The sequence below is a fragment of the Gorilla gorilla genome, chromosome X (assembly GCF_029281585.2).
Source record: "Gorilla gorilla gorilla isolate KB3781 chromosome X, NHGRI_mGorGor1-v2.1_pri, whole genome shotgun sequence".
NCBI lineage: Eukaryota > Metazoa > Chordata > Mammalia > Primates > Hominidae > Gorilla > Gorilla gorilla.
The window spans coordinates 147,565,635-147,579,915 of NC_073247.2; the positions used below are offsets into that span (position 1 = coordinate 147,565,635).

At 42.1% G+C, this 14,281-nt stretch overlaps 1 protein-coding gene across 1 annotated transcript; it reads right to left on the bottom strand.

Moving 5' to 3' along the window:
* Positions 1 to 4,993: 4,993 nt before the first annotated feature.
* Positions 4,994 to 13,449, bottom strand: LOC115932146 (cancer/testis antigen family 45 member A6). The gene is made up of 5 exons (XM_055375616.2): positions 13,298 to 13,449; positions 9,601 to 9,775; positions 7,432 to 7,680; positions 6,960 to 7,053; positions 4,994 to 5,738 (listed from the first exon to the last, which is right to left on the bottom strand). Exons 2-5 carry the CDS (start codon positions 9,767 to 9,769, stop codon positions 5,681 to 5,683), a joined length of 570 nt encoding a protein of 189 aa, XP_055231591.1. The 5' UTR covers positions 9,770 to 9,775; positions 13,298 to 13,449; the 3' UTR covers positions 4,994 to 5,680.
* Positions 13,450 to 14,281: the final 832 nt, after the last annotated feature.

Sequence of the window (14,281 nt, forward strand, 5' to 3'; positions counted from 1 at the left end):
GGTCTAACTTCTATTTATTTATTCATTTATTTTCATTATACTTTAAGTTCTAGGGAACATGTGCACAGCATGCAGGATTGTTACATATGTATGCATGTGGCATGTTGGTGTGCTGTACCCGTTAACTCATCATTTACGTTAGGTATATCTCCTAATGCTATCCTTCTCACCTATGAGTGAGAACATGCGGTGTTTGGTTATCTGTCCTTGTGATAGTTTGCTCAGAATGATGGTTTCCAGCTTCATCCATGTCCCTACAGAGGACATGAACTCATCCTTTTTTATGGCTGCATAGTATTCCATGGTGTATATGTGCCACATTTTCTTAATCCAGTATATCATTGATGGACATTTGGGTTGGTTCCAAGTCTTTCCTATTGTGAATAGTGCTGCAATAAACATACATGTGCATGTGTCTTTATAGCAGCATGATTTATAATTCTTTGGGGATACACCCAGTAATCGGATGGCTGGGTCAAATGGCATTTCTAGTTCTAGATCCTTGAGGAATGGCCACACTGTCTTCCACAATGGTTGATCTAATTTACAGTCCCACTAACAGTGTAAAAGTGTTCCTATTTCTCCACATCCTCTCCAACACCTGTTGTTTCCTGACTTTTTAATGATCACCATTCCAACTGGTGTGAGATGGTATCTCACTGTGGTTTTGATTTGCATTTCTCTGATGACCAGTGATGAGGAGCATTTTTTCTCCCATTCTGTAGGTTGCCTGTTCACTCTGGTGGTAGTTTCTTTTGCTGTGCAGAACCCCTTAGTTTTATTAGACCCCACTTGTCAATTGTGGCTTTTGTTGCCATTGCTTTTGGTGTTTTAGTCATGAAGTCCTTGCCCATGCCTACTATGTCTTGAATGGTATTGCCTAGGTTTTCATCTACGGTTTTTACTGTTTTAGGTCTAACATTTAAGTCTTTAATCCATCTTGAATAAATTTTTGTATAAGGTGTATGGAAGGGATCCAGTTTCAGCTTTCTACATGTGGCTAGCCAGTTTTCCCAGCACCATTTATTAAATAGGGAATCCTTTTCCCATTTCTTGTTTTTGTCAGGTTTGTCAAAGATCAGATAGTTGTAGATATGTGGCATTGTTTCTGAGGGCTCTGTTCTGTTCCATTGGTCTATATCTCTGTTTTGGTAACAGCACCATGCATACCAGAATCTCTGGGACACATTCAAAGCAGTGTGTAGAGGGAAATTTATAGCACTAAATGCCCACAAGAGAAAGCAGGAAAGAGCTAAAATTGACACCCTAACATCACAATTAAAAGAACTAGAGAAGGAAGAGCAAACACATTCAAAAGCTAGCAGAAGGCAAGAAATAACTAAGATCAGAGCAGAACTGAAGGAAATAGAGACACAAAAAACCCTTCAAAAAATCAATGAATCCAGGAGCTGGTTTTTTGAAAAGATCAACAAAATTGATAGACCGCTAGCAAGACTAATAAAGAAGAAAAGAGAGAAGAATCAAATAGACGCAATGAAAAATGGTAAAGGGGATATCACCACCGATCTCACAGAAATACAAACTACCATCAAAGAGTACTATAAACACCTCTATGCAAATAAACTAGAAAATCTAGAAGAAATGGATGAATTCCTCGACACATATACCCTCCCAAGACTAAACCAGGAAGAAGTTGAATCTCTGAATAGACCAATAACAGGCTCTGAAATTGAGGCAATAATTAATAGCTTACCAACCAAAAAAAGTCCAGGACCAGATGGATTCTCAGCCGAATTCTACCAGAGGTACAAGGAGGAGCTGGTACCATTCCTTCTGAAACTATTCCAATCAATAGAAAAAGAGGGAATCCCCCCTAAATCATTTTATGAGGCCAGCATCATCCTGATACCAAAGCCCGGCAGAGACACAAGCAAAAAAGAGAATTTTAGACCAATATCCTTGATGAACATTGATGCAAAAATCCTCAATAAAATACTGGCAAACCGAATCCAGCAGCACATCAAAAAGCTTATCGACCACGATCAAGTGGGCTTCATCCCCGGGACGCAAGGCTGGTTCAACATTCGCAAATCAATAAATGTAATCCAGCATATAAACAGAACCAAAGACAAAAACCACATGATTATCTCAATAGATGCAGAAAAGACCTTTGACAAAATTCAACAACCTTCATGCTAAAAACTCTCAATAAATTAGGTGTTGATGGGACGTATCTCAAAGTAATAAGAGCTATTTATGACAAACCCACAGCCAATATCATACTGAATGGACAAAAACTGGAAGCATTCCCTTTGAAAACTGGCACAAGACAGGGATGCCCTCTCTCACCACTCCTATTCAACATAGTGTTGGAAGTTGTGGTCCGGGCAGTCAGGCAGGAGAAGGAAATAAAGGGCATTCAATTAGGAAAAGAGGAAGTCAAATTGTCCCTGTTTGCAGATGACATGATTGTATATATAGAAAACCCCATTGTCTGAGCCCAAAATCTCCTTAAGCTGATAAGCAACTTCAGCAAAGTCTCAGGAGACAAAATCAATGTGCAAAAATCACAAGCATTCTTATACACTAATAACAGACAAACAGAGAGCCAAATCATGAGTGAACTCCCATTCACAATTGCTTCAAAGAGAATAAAATACCTAGGAATCCAACTTACAAGGGATTGTGAAGGACCTCTTCAAGGAGAACTACAAACCACTGCTCAATGAAATAAAAGAGGATACAAACAAATGGAAGAACATTCCATGCTCATGGGTAGGAAGAATCAATATCGTGAAAATGGCCATATTGCCAAGGGTAATTTATAGATTCAATGCCGTCCCCATCAAGCTACCAATGACTTTCTTCACAGAATTGGAAAAAACTACTTTAAAGTTCGTATGGAACCAAAAAAGAGCCCGCATTGCCAAGTCAATCCTAAGCCAAAAGAACAAAGCTGGAGACATCATGCTACCTGACTTGAAACTATACTACAAGGCTACAGTAACCAAAACAGCATGGTACTGTTACCAAAACAGAGATATAGACCAATGGAACAGAACAGAACAGAGCCCTCAGAAATAATGCCGCATATCTACAACTATCTGATCTTTGACAAACCTGACAAAAACAAGAAATGGGGAAAGGATTCCCTATTTAATAAATGGTGCTGGGAAAACTGGCTAGCCATCTGTAGACAGCTGAAATGGGATCCCTCCCTTATACTTTACACAAAAATTAATTCAAGATGGATTAAAGACTTACATGTTAGACCTAAAACCATAAAAACCCTAGAAGAAAACCTAGGCAATACCATTCAGGACATAGGCATGGGCAAGGACTTCATGTCTAAAACACCAAAAGCAATGGCAACAAAAGTCAAAATTGACACATGGGATCTAATTAAACTAAAGAGCTTCTGCATGGCAAAAGAAACTACCATCAGAGTGAACAGGCAACCTACAGAATGGGAGAAAATTTTTGCAATCTACTCATCTGACAAAGGGCTAATATCCAGAATCTACAATGAACTCAAACAAATTTACAAGAAAAAAACACACAACCCCATCAACAAGCGGGCGAAGGATATGAACAGATACTTCTCAAAAGAAGACATTTATGCAGCCAACAGACACATGAAAAAAATACTCATCATCACTGGCCATCAGATAAGTGCAAATCAAAACCACAATGAGATACCATCTCACATCAATTAAAATGGCAATCATTAAAAAATCAGGAAACAACAGGTGCTGGAGAGGATGTGGACAAATAGGAACACTTTTACACTGTTGGTGGGACTGTAAATTAGTTCAACCATTGTGGAAGTCAGTGTGGCAATTCCTCAGGGATCTAGAACTAGAAATACCATTTGACCAAGCCATCCCATTACTGGGTATATACCCAAAGGATTATAAATCATGCTGCTATAAAGACACAATGCACACGTATGTTTATTGCGGCACTATTCACAATAGCAAACACTTGCAACCAACCCAAATGTCCATCAATGATATACTGGATTAAGAAAATGTGGCACATATACACCATGGAATACTATGCAGCCACGAAGAATGATGAGTTCATGTCCTTTGTAGGGACATGGCTGAAGCTGGAAACCATCATTCTCAGCAAACTATTCCAAGGACAAAAAACCAAACACCGCATGTTCTCACTCATAGGTGGGAACTGAACAATGAGAACACATGGACACAGGAAGGGGAACATCACACACTGGGTCCTGTTGTGGGGTGTGGGGAGGGGGGAGGGATAGCATTAGGAGATATACCTAATGTTAAATGACGAGTTAATGGGTGCAGCACACCAAAATGGCACATGTATACATATGTAACAAACCTGCACGTTGTGCACATGTACCCTAAAACTTAAAGTATAATAAAAAAAAAGTACCTGGCACAATTAATATTTGTTGAATAATTGAATGAATTAATTTTTTAAAAAAAAGGATAGAATGGGCTGGGTGCAGTGGCTCATGCCTGTAATCCTAGAACCTTGGGAGGCTGAGATGGGCAGATCACTTGAGGCCAGGTTTCGAGACCAGCCTGGACAACGTGGCAAAACCCCATCTCCACTAAAAATACAAAAATTGCAGCGTGATGGCACCTGTGTTGCACCTGTAATCCCAGCTGCTTCGAAGGCTGAAGCACAAGGATCGCTTGAACTGGGGTGAGGTCGAGGTGGCAGTGACTTGTGATCGTGTCACTGCACTCTAGCCTGGGCTACAGAGCAAGATTCTGTCTTTAAAAAAAATAAAAAGCATAGAATGTGCAAGTCATATCTGGAAACAACAGCATTACAGGGACTGCTACTGCAGCTCCAAATTATTGTATCAGACCAATCCTATCTAGGAACTACCTTTATTATATATATTGGATATACCCCCACACACACACACACGCATACATATATATATATATGGGGGTGTATATATAATATGTATAATGTGTATAATGTGTATTATATGTATAATGGGAGATTACAAAGTGTGTGTGTGCATGCATATATACCCCCTACCAACACACACACACACAAACACACACACACACACATTAAAATCTCCCATTAGTTCTGCCTTTTCGTTGAAGGCTGACTGATACAGATTTCAACATTGAGATCGGGTTCCCACTACACCAGGGGCTAAGGAAGAGTATGTGTGATATGTCTAGAGAGCTTCTTAGTCCTCCCGTGTTTTTCGATTAGAGTTAATGGAAAATCACAGCAACTCCATCCAGGCAGGACATCTAATGGTTCAGACTCTTCCGTAATGAAGGTTTGAGTCATCCTGCCAGGCCAAGCATCATGACCAACTGACATGCTATCTTAGGGCAAAGGGAACGCGAAATGAGTAGCGAAAGAACGTAGTGATAAATACCAGCTACAACACTGTGAGCTGCTGCAGAAACCATGACTGTAATAGTATTTACCTAATGGGTTAATAATATCTACCAGCATAGGTGGGAATACAAAATAACCAAAACACAAGTTATCCTTTCAAATAAAACGCTTTGGGAAAAATAACATCTTTTACTAACAGAACTTTCTTAGCCTCTGGAAGGCTATTTGATTCGGTAACATATGCCAGGAGACTTCAGCAATATCCTGCTCCATTGTAGAAAACAGCAATCTGATCCTTTTCTCTCCTCAATCATTAACGAGATTATGCATTTGGGGTGTGATAATCCTCCAGGGACAAGTATTCTCAAATCATACGTTTCAGTTTCCTCTTAAGGTGCTTAACAAAGTCTCGTCTCATACATCTGAAAAGAAAGAGACATGTCATTAACCAAAAGATAGCTAAAGAACCTATGCTGTAGGAAGCACTGTGATGGATAGAAAGATGAAGTAACAGTCAGCATGGAAATAGAAATGTATCTGCATGGTAGGAGGTAGTCTAGCCGGCAATAACAAATGCTGGCGAGGGTGGGGAGAAAAGGGAACCTTCATACACTGTTGGTGAGAATATAAGTTACTACAACAACTATGAAGAACAGTTTGGAGGTTCCTCAAACAACTAAAAATGGAGCTATCATATGATCCAGCAATCCCACTGCTGGGTATATACCCAAGAGAAAGGAAGTCAGTGTACCGAAGAGATATCTGCACTCCCATGTTTGTTGCAGCACCGTTCACAGTAGCCAAGATTTGGAAGCAACCTAAGTGTCCACTAACAGATGAATGGGTAAAGAAAATATGGTACATATACACCATAGAGTACTGTTTAGCCATAAAAAAAAGAATGAGATTCAGTCATTTGCAACAACACGGATAGAACCGAAGGTCCTTATGTTAAGTGAAATAAGCCAGGCACAGAAAGACAAACTTCACATGTTCTCACTTATTTTTGGGAGTAAAAATGTAAAACAACTGAACTAATGGAGATAGAGAGTAGAATGACAGTTACCAGAGGCTACAAAGGTTAGTGGGGGTGGAGGGTGTGGGAAGTGGGGATGATTAATACGTAGAAGTATGGAATAAATAAGATGTCGTATTTCATAGCCCAACAGGGTGACTATAGTCGGTAATAATTTAGTTGCACATTTAAAAATAATGAAGAGTATAATTGCATTCTCTGTAATGCAAAGGATAAAAGCTTGAGGTGATAGAAACCCCACTTACCTTGATGTGATTATTACACATTGTTGTCTGTATCACAATATCTCATATACCCCAGAAATATATGCATCTGCTATGTGCCTACACAAATTTTTTAAAAAGAGGTAGTCTAGCAAATACAAAGAGTGTCAATTGAGGGACAATGCGCACCTCAGACTATGGTGAAAATGGAAGTCTCCATAGTATTCGAAGAATGAGTTAGACTCAGATAACATTAGCCTAAGTAACTGTGGAGACAGCCATAACTGTGAGTGAGGACCGGGGTTTGAGAAACGCAAGGCAGGGACTGTTCCCCAACGCTCACCCCCAGTACTCTATTGAGCCCAAGTGCTTAAAGAAATTGGACAGTTCCTATTTCTACCCACCTTGCTGCTTCCTTGATGATGGAGTCAAAAAACCGTTTCCTGACTGCAGTAGGTCCTTGCACTCCTTCAAGCATTTCGAAGATTGTTTCATATTCTGAAGATGTTGAAAAAAAAACTTCAGTATTATCAAATATAAAGAAGAATAGAAGTGAATCTACACCTCAGCAATCCTGCTTCAGAGGCTGAAATGTTTTAAATGCTTAAATCAAGATACCTGCACATACAAAACCTAAATAATAAAAAAGGCACCTGCACATACATACGAATGTAACTCCTTTAACCATAACCAAGTAAGAAAAGAAAAAGAAAAAATGTACATGCTTTAGTCAAAGAAAAGAGGAACCACCATAAATTATGTCCAATCTCAACTCTGGCAAAGAATGAAACTCAACAGGCAACATGAATATCTTCTGAATCATAGAAAGAGAGACTTCCTATAGTTTTATAAAACAGACATTCTTATACTACTTACTTTGTCCAATGCATCGGAGTTCCTTCACTAATTGACGTTTTATATCAGCATTAATTTCTTCTTGGCTTTTGGGAGAGGAGGCTGTTTCTCTGCATTCTAGGTCATCTCCAGAGAAACTGCTGGTAACGTTTCCTCCCACAGGTGCATTGCTACCAGGTTTCCACATCATCCCATCTTTGGTGAAACCAGTGAAGTCATCAATCTGAGAATCCAATTGGCTGTGTGGAATAGCATCTCCTGTCATAAGCTCTGGTGAAACAAATTTTGAGTAAAAGCCATCAGTTGGTGTTTGACCACTTTCTTTCCCCTCCACATAGACCTCATGAATGACAGCTCTGGAAATCAAACTGAGAAGCTGAGCTGTGAGATATGTGTGTTTCATCACCCCTCTGGGTACATCTATGTGCTCCTCAGTTTCTAGGGAATTATTTATTTCATAAATGGGAGGATACACCAGGGAGAAATCCCAGGCCTGACAAACGGAGGCCAGGACACGTAATACAATAAAACCACGTCTTATTTTCTGGCCCTATGAATAGACATGGAAACCAAGTAAGGCAGTACAACTCTAAAGCAACATTCACAGATCCCTGGTACTCATGGGACAGTTTCAGCTTGTTATGCTTTACAAGTTGAAAGCAGCAAGTCTCACTTGATATCATGATTTCTCAAATTCACTTACAAACTGCCATGCTTTACTGAGCTGGAACCCAGGCAACTGGGATACAACTCAACCGCTCTCCTGTTATATCAAACACATTCTGAGAAAATAGAGGCGGCCGTTACTGCTGAAAGTTCTATACACACTCCATCACAAAAAAGTCCCTTTTACTGTATGATTTTCCTCATCCTTCCTTTCTGTCTCACAAAAGTGACTTTCTTTTCACTCCAGGTCTGACACCTCTCATTTATTCATCGTCTGTGGCAGGCAGCATGCCAGTAGCTGGGGATCAGCAGTAAACAGCCCAGAGAGCAACGTTCCCTGCCCTTGTGGAGCTCACATCCTCATGGGGCGGTCGGACAGTACGTGCACAATGAGCAAATGAAACATACAGTGTTGGGCTAGTGGTAAGGAAGCAGTCCACAGGCCTGTGGGCAACAGCAGCAGAGGGAGCCCCAGGAGCTGCTGCTGGTTGGGCAGAGCCTTCTGTGGAGGTACCCTTGGGCAGGGCTTGAAGGAAAAAGCAGAGCTGCCTGCGCAGAGGCAGAGGGGGAGTTCCAGGTTGCGGTGAGGCCAAGGATATGGGCTGGAGTGGGGATGGACCGGGCACTACGGGGTGAAGGACAGTAGCAGAGAGAGTCAGGAGATGATGGGGCCCGTGTGAGGAGAGGGTGACGGAGGCCAGGCCACGCAGAACCTCGCAGACCAAAGCTGCTTCACAGTCGGTTCTGAGTGCTTAGGAGTGTTGAGGATGGGTGTTCAGGAGCGACATGGCATCACGTGATTTACATGCCAACATCATGACCCGGCTGCAGGGTTGGAGGGTATGTGTTTGATGCGGGAAATCATGGGAAACATGGAGGTATCTCGGGAGCTCAGTGATTGATCGTGGCAGAGTGGAATAGAAGGAGAGAGAGAGATGCTGGGGTTCAGGAATTTTTTACAGTATTTAGAGAAGAGAAGAAAAAGAAATGTAGAAAAAAACAATGATGGGGTCGGGGGCGGTGGCTCGTGGGTGTAATCCCAGCATTTTGGGAGGCTGAGGTGGGTGGATCACCTGAGGTGGGGAGTTCGAGACCAGCCTGGCCGACATGGCGAAACCCCATCTCTACTAAACTTACAAAAATTAGCTGCGTGTGGTGGCTGGTGGTTGTAATCCCGCTACTCGGGAGGCTGCGGCAGAAGAATCACTTGAACCCAGGAGGCAGAGATTTCAGTGAGCCGAGATCGCGCCACTGCACTCCAGCCTGGCTGAGAAGAGCGAAACTCCATCTCAAGAAAAAAATGATAGGGATTCACCAATACGGACAAGAAATTAAAAAAAAAAAAAAAGATTGTCGGAAATGGAAATCCTAGAAGGTTTTCATGAAGAAGCGAGTGAACAACTGTCAAATGCTGCTGAGAAATTAATGGCAATGTCAGCCGAAATTGTTGACCTTGACAAGGACAGTTTCTCTGGAGGGGATGAGGCAGGAGCATGAAGAGGAGGTGAGGACAGGCTTACTTACTCTTTTCTTTGGACATGGCAGAGCCTGCAATAAGGCTGTCTCCTGCTCCTTGTTTCCTTGCCAACAGGGCCATCCTCTGCCTTTTCTGATACGAAGGACTGTCACATTCCCTGGGACGTTTAAACACAGTTTCAGGATCTACAGCCACCTTCTCTGTTTTATCGGTCATTGTTTCCTGAAAAACATCAATGAATATATTCTGTTCATGACAAAAATCTAACAATCACAAAATGGCGAGCAATCTGCATATGTGTATACAACCAAGACTTTGAATCATTAATTTCACTTTTAATCATGAGCCAAGATTTACCAAGTCTGAACAAACACTGTGTTCTCAGGAAAAGAAACCTAATTTTAATGTACACAAAGTAAAACAGAAGAAAGATGGTATAACCAAATCAATCAGAATGCTTGTGGAATAAGCAGCTGACATCAACCAAAAAGAGATAAAAATATTATTACCTATTTGAAGATGTATAAGCCAATCTGTATTAACCCTTATTAGAAAAAATAGATGTGTAAACCAATCTGTATTAACCCTTATTATACATTATGTTTTAAATTATATATTATATATCATATATATTTAATATATAAGTATTTATGCTTATATATTCAAACAGATGTATAAACCAACGTGTATTAACCCTTATTAGGAACCCTTATTAGAAGATTGATACAAAACTGATAACAACATCTGACAAGGACTTCAGAAGGAAGAAAAACTACAAGATCAAGCCAAAAATACAAGCCAAGATCACCCCGAACTTAGACACAAAAATTCCAAACTAAACGTGAGCAAGTAAAATGTACTAGTACTTAAAAAGGACATACATCAGCCATGGTGGAGTATATTGCAGAAAGGCAACATTGATTTAACATTTGAGTATCGACAAATGTAGTGCACCACATTAACAACAACAACAACAACAACAACAACAACAACAACAACAACAAAACCAGGGAAACACCGCATGATCATTTTCATACATGGGTCTATGTTTAAAGTCCATTTGTGATAAAAACTATCACCAATTTACAAAAAAGGCAACTTTCTTATTCTGGTTAGCGTATGTACAAAAAAATTGTAAATGCCATACTTTATAGTGACGTATCAGTATTTTCTCCCTGAGTTTGAAAACAAGACAAAGATGTCCACTATCCATTCAACAATTTACTGGAGGTTCTAAAAAGTGCCATAGCATCAGGAAAATACAATAGGTTTAAAATTTGGAAAGAAATAAAACTGTCATTATCCACAGATGACATTGTTCTGTGCATAGAAAAATGCAGAAGAATAAAATTATTATGGTTAATAAGCAAATTTAGTCAACTTACTAGATATAATGAAAACCAATGGCATTTCTGTATAATGAATAGCAATTCTGTATAGTGAATGGCATTATACAGAATGGCAATTCTGTATAACGAATAATTGGAATATGAGATTTCAAATGTCATTAAAAACAGTTCCAAAAACATCAAATATTTAGGAATAAATCTAATCAAGATGTGCTAGAGTACTTCACAAAAATTATAAAACATCACTCAGAGAAATTCAAGACTGCAGTAAATGGAGAAAAATATTCTTTCCATGCATTGGAAGACATTACTATTTTTTTTTTGAGTCGGAGCCTCGCTCTGTCACCCAGGCTGCAGTGCAGTGGCACAGTCTCTGCTCACTGCAACCTCCACTTCCCAGGTTCAAGCAGTTCTCCTGCCTCAGCCTCCTGAGTAGCTGCGATTACGGGGGCCTGCCACGACGCTGGATAAAGAAAATGTGGTACATATACACCACGGAATACTATGCAGCCATAAAGAAGAATGAGTTCATGTCCTTTGAAGGGACATGTGTCAGCAAGCTAACACAGGAACAGAAAACCAAACACCACGTGTCCTCACTCATAAGTGGGAGTTGAACAGTGAGAACACATGGACGCAGGGAGAAGAACATCACACAGTGGGGCCTGTCAGGGGTTGAGGGGCTAGGGGAGGGATAGCATTAGAGAAATACCTAATGTAGATGACGGGTCAATGGGTGCAGCAAACAACCATGGCATGTGTCTTCCTATGTAACAAACCTGCGCGTTCTGCCCATGTATTCCAGAACTTAAAGTATAATTTAAAAAAAAAGGAATATTATCGTAACGGCATTGGGTGAGTCAAAGATGTTTCTTAAAATAATAAAAAGCACTATCCATAAATAATACACTAATTAATAAAATTAAGAGAATCTGTTCATCTAAAACACATTATTGAGATTGTGTAAAAGCAAAAAAGATTTATAGAAGATACTAAAATTGTATATGTATTTTTATATATGTACATATACGCCTGTGTGCCTGTGCATATAACTCAAATACAGAATATATGGAAACTACAAATCCATTTTAAAAATACAAACATCTCAGTAAAAGCTGGGGGAAAATACCTGAAAAGGAACTTCATAAAAGGCATAGTTAAATGACCAATAAACACATAAAATGGTGCTTAAAAAGAAAAAAAAAAAAGAAAACAATAAATAGCTGGGTGCGGTGGCACTGCAATCCAGTCTGGGTGACAGAGGGAGACCCCGTCTCAAAAGACAAACAAAAATCAATAAATAAAAACAATTTCTTAAAAAGGTGCTCGATCTCATTAATCAGCAGAGAAATGCGAGTGTAGACATAAGGAGAGATCACTGCACACCCATCAGAGTGGCTGGAATGAAAGACTAACTGTACTGCGAGTGTTCGAATGTGGCACAGCTGGAACCTTCGAATATTTCTGGACTCCCATTCCCACACAGACACCTGAGGCTGTGGCTGAAAGGTCAGATAGAATCCCAGGAAAGAGCTCCTTCAGAATTGCAATCAACCAACCGAGGAAAAGCACCCCAACCTGGGTCGAGACAGAGTTCCCAAGGTCACGTGGCCTCCTTCATGGCTGACACAGAGCTCCCTGAGTCCCACCATAGGCTTAGAGAATCCAAGGAACATTATCCCATTCCCCGGCGGCACCGGGAGAGAGCACCTACAGATAATAATTTTAAAAACCCAGCACCAAGAGAAAGCATCCAGTAAGCGTCCACAACGGGGATAAGCAGAACCAAAGAAAAGCCAACACATTGTAACTGAGAGCGAGCAACATCCGAGGACAAATGCGCCTCACGGCCGACATCAGCACCCAAGGAAGAGTCCACCAGAGGTTGAGATAAAGCCCCCGACAGTGACCCCACAGGGCTACGATCATGTGTCCGGGGCACAGCCACCCCCACCACGTTCCATGAGCACAGATAGTGTCCCCAGGGCAGAGTCCCCCCTCAGGACAGCGACTGAGCGGGAAAGAAACACCGCCGCACCCGAGGCCGACACAGGCAACCAAGGCATGGCCCCCACCCCCCGGGCTCAGGTCACTTCAGCAGGAAAAGTCGCCTTTTCCATCACCGACAGAGAGCCCCCAAGAAGAGCCCCCAAGAAAAGCCCCCTGGCCCCACAACATAGCCGAGACGGGGTGCCCAAGGAAAACGCTCCCCTGCGGCTGACACAGGCGCCCATGGCGGTGTCCCCAGAGCTAAGCCACTTCCCCAAGGGAGCCCTCCCACACACCGGACAGAGAACACCACAGAAAAGACTCTTTCTGAGGAAAAAGGACACTTTCCAGGGCGAAATTAAAGCATCCAGGGAAAACTGCCCACTCACAGTCCTGAAGTCCTGACCTTGCTGGAGGAGAGACGGCGGCACCTCACAAAATGGCAGTGAAGTTGTGGCGCCTCCCCACTGGTGGCACTTTCTAGAAACCTGCCCTCTGGGAGTTGTGGGAAATGTGCCCCCTAGGGCACCTGGGAGTGATGTGCATGGGGAGGCGTCTCACCAGAAGCACCGATCCCGTTTGGCCCAAGGGAGATGGGAGGAAGGGAAGTAGCCAGCCACAGCGTGCCTGCCCCAGCCGACACTGGGAACCTGTTGGGGGCGCCAGAGTGCTGAGGAGAAGCCTCGTGCCCCAGAGAACCAGGAAGCGCAGCCCTCCCCTTCGCTGACTCTGGCGCCTTCTACAGGCGACCTTCAGTAACAACCGCACAGCAACGTATGCGGAGGAAGGCAGAACCTTCTCACACAGCGGGATGAAATCGCCTGGGTAACATAGTGAGACCCCGGCTCTACAAAGCAACCAACCAATCAAAAACGAAAGAAAGAAAGAAAGAAACACACAAATTAGCCGGGCCTAGTGGCCTCGCACCTGTGGTCCCAACTACTCAGGAAGTTGAGGTGGGAGGATGGCTTGAACCTGGGAGGCGGAGGTAGCAGTGAGCCACTGCACTCCAGCCCAGGCGGTAGAGGAGACCCCATCTCAGGAAAAAAAAAAAAAGAAAGAAAGAAAGAAAGAAGGAAAAGAAAAGGAAAAGAAAAACAACAACGACAAACTGAAATTTTCATTTGAGGGGGTTGTGTTTTAAAGTCAACCCCGGCCCGCCACAGTGGCTCACGCCTGTAATCTCAACACTTTGGGAGGCCGAAGGGGTTGGACCACCTGAGGTCAGGAGTTCGAGACCAGTCTGTCTGACCAACATGGTGAATCCCGTCTCTACTAAAAATACAGAAAATTACCGGGCGTGGTGGCATGCACCTACAATCCCACCAGCTACTTGGGAGGCTGAGGCTGGAGAATCGCTTGAACCGGGCAGGCAGAATTTGCAGTGAGC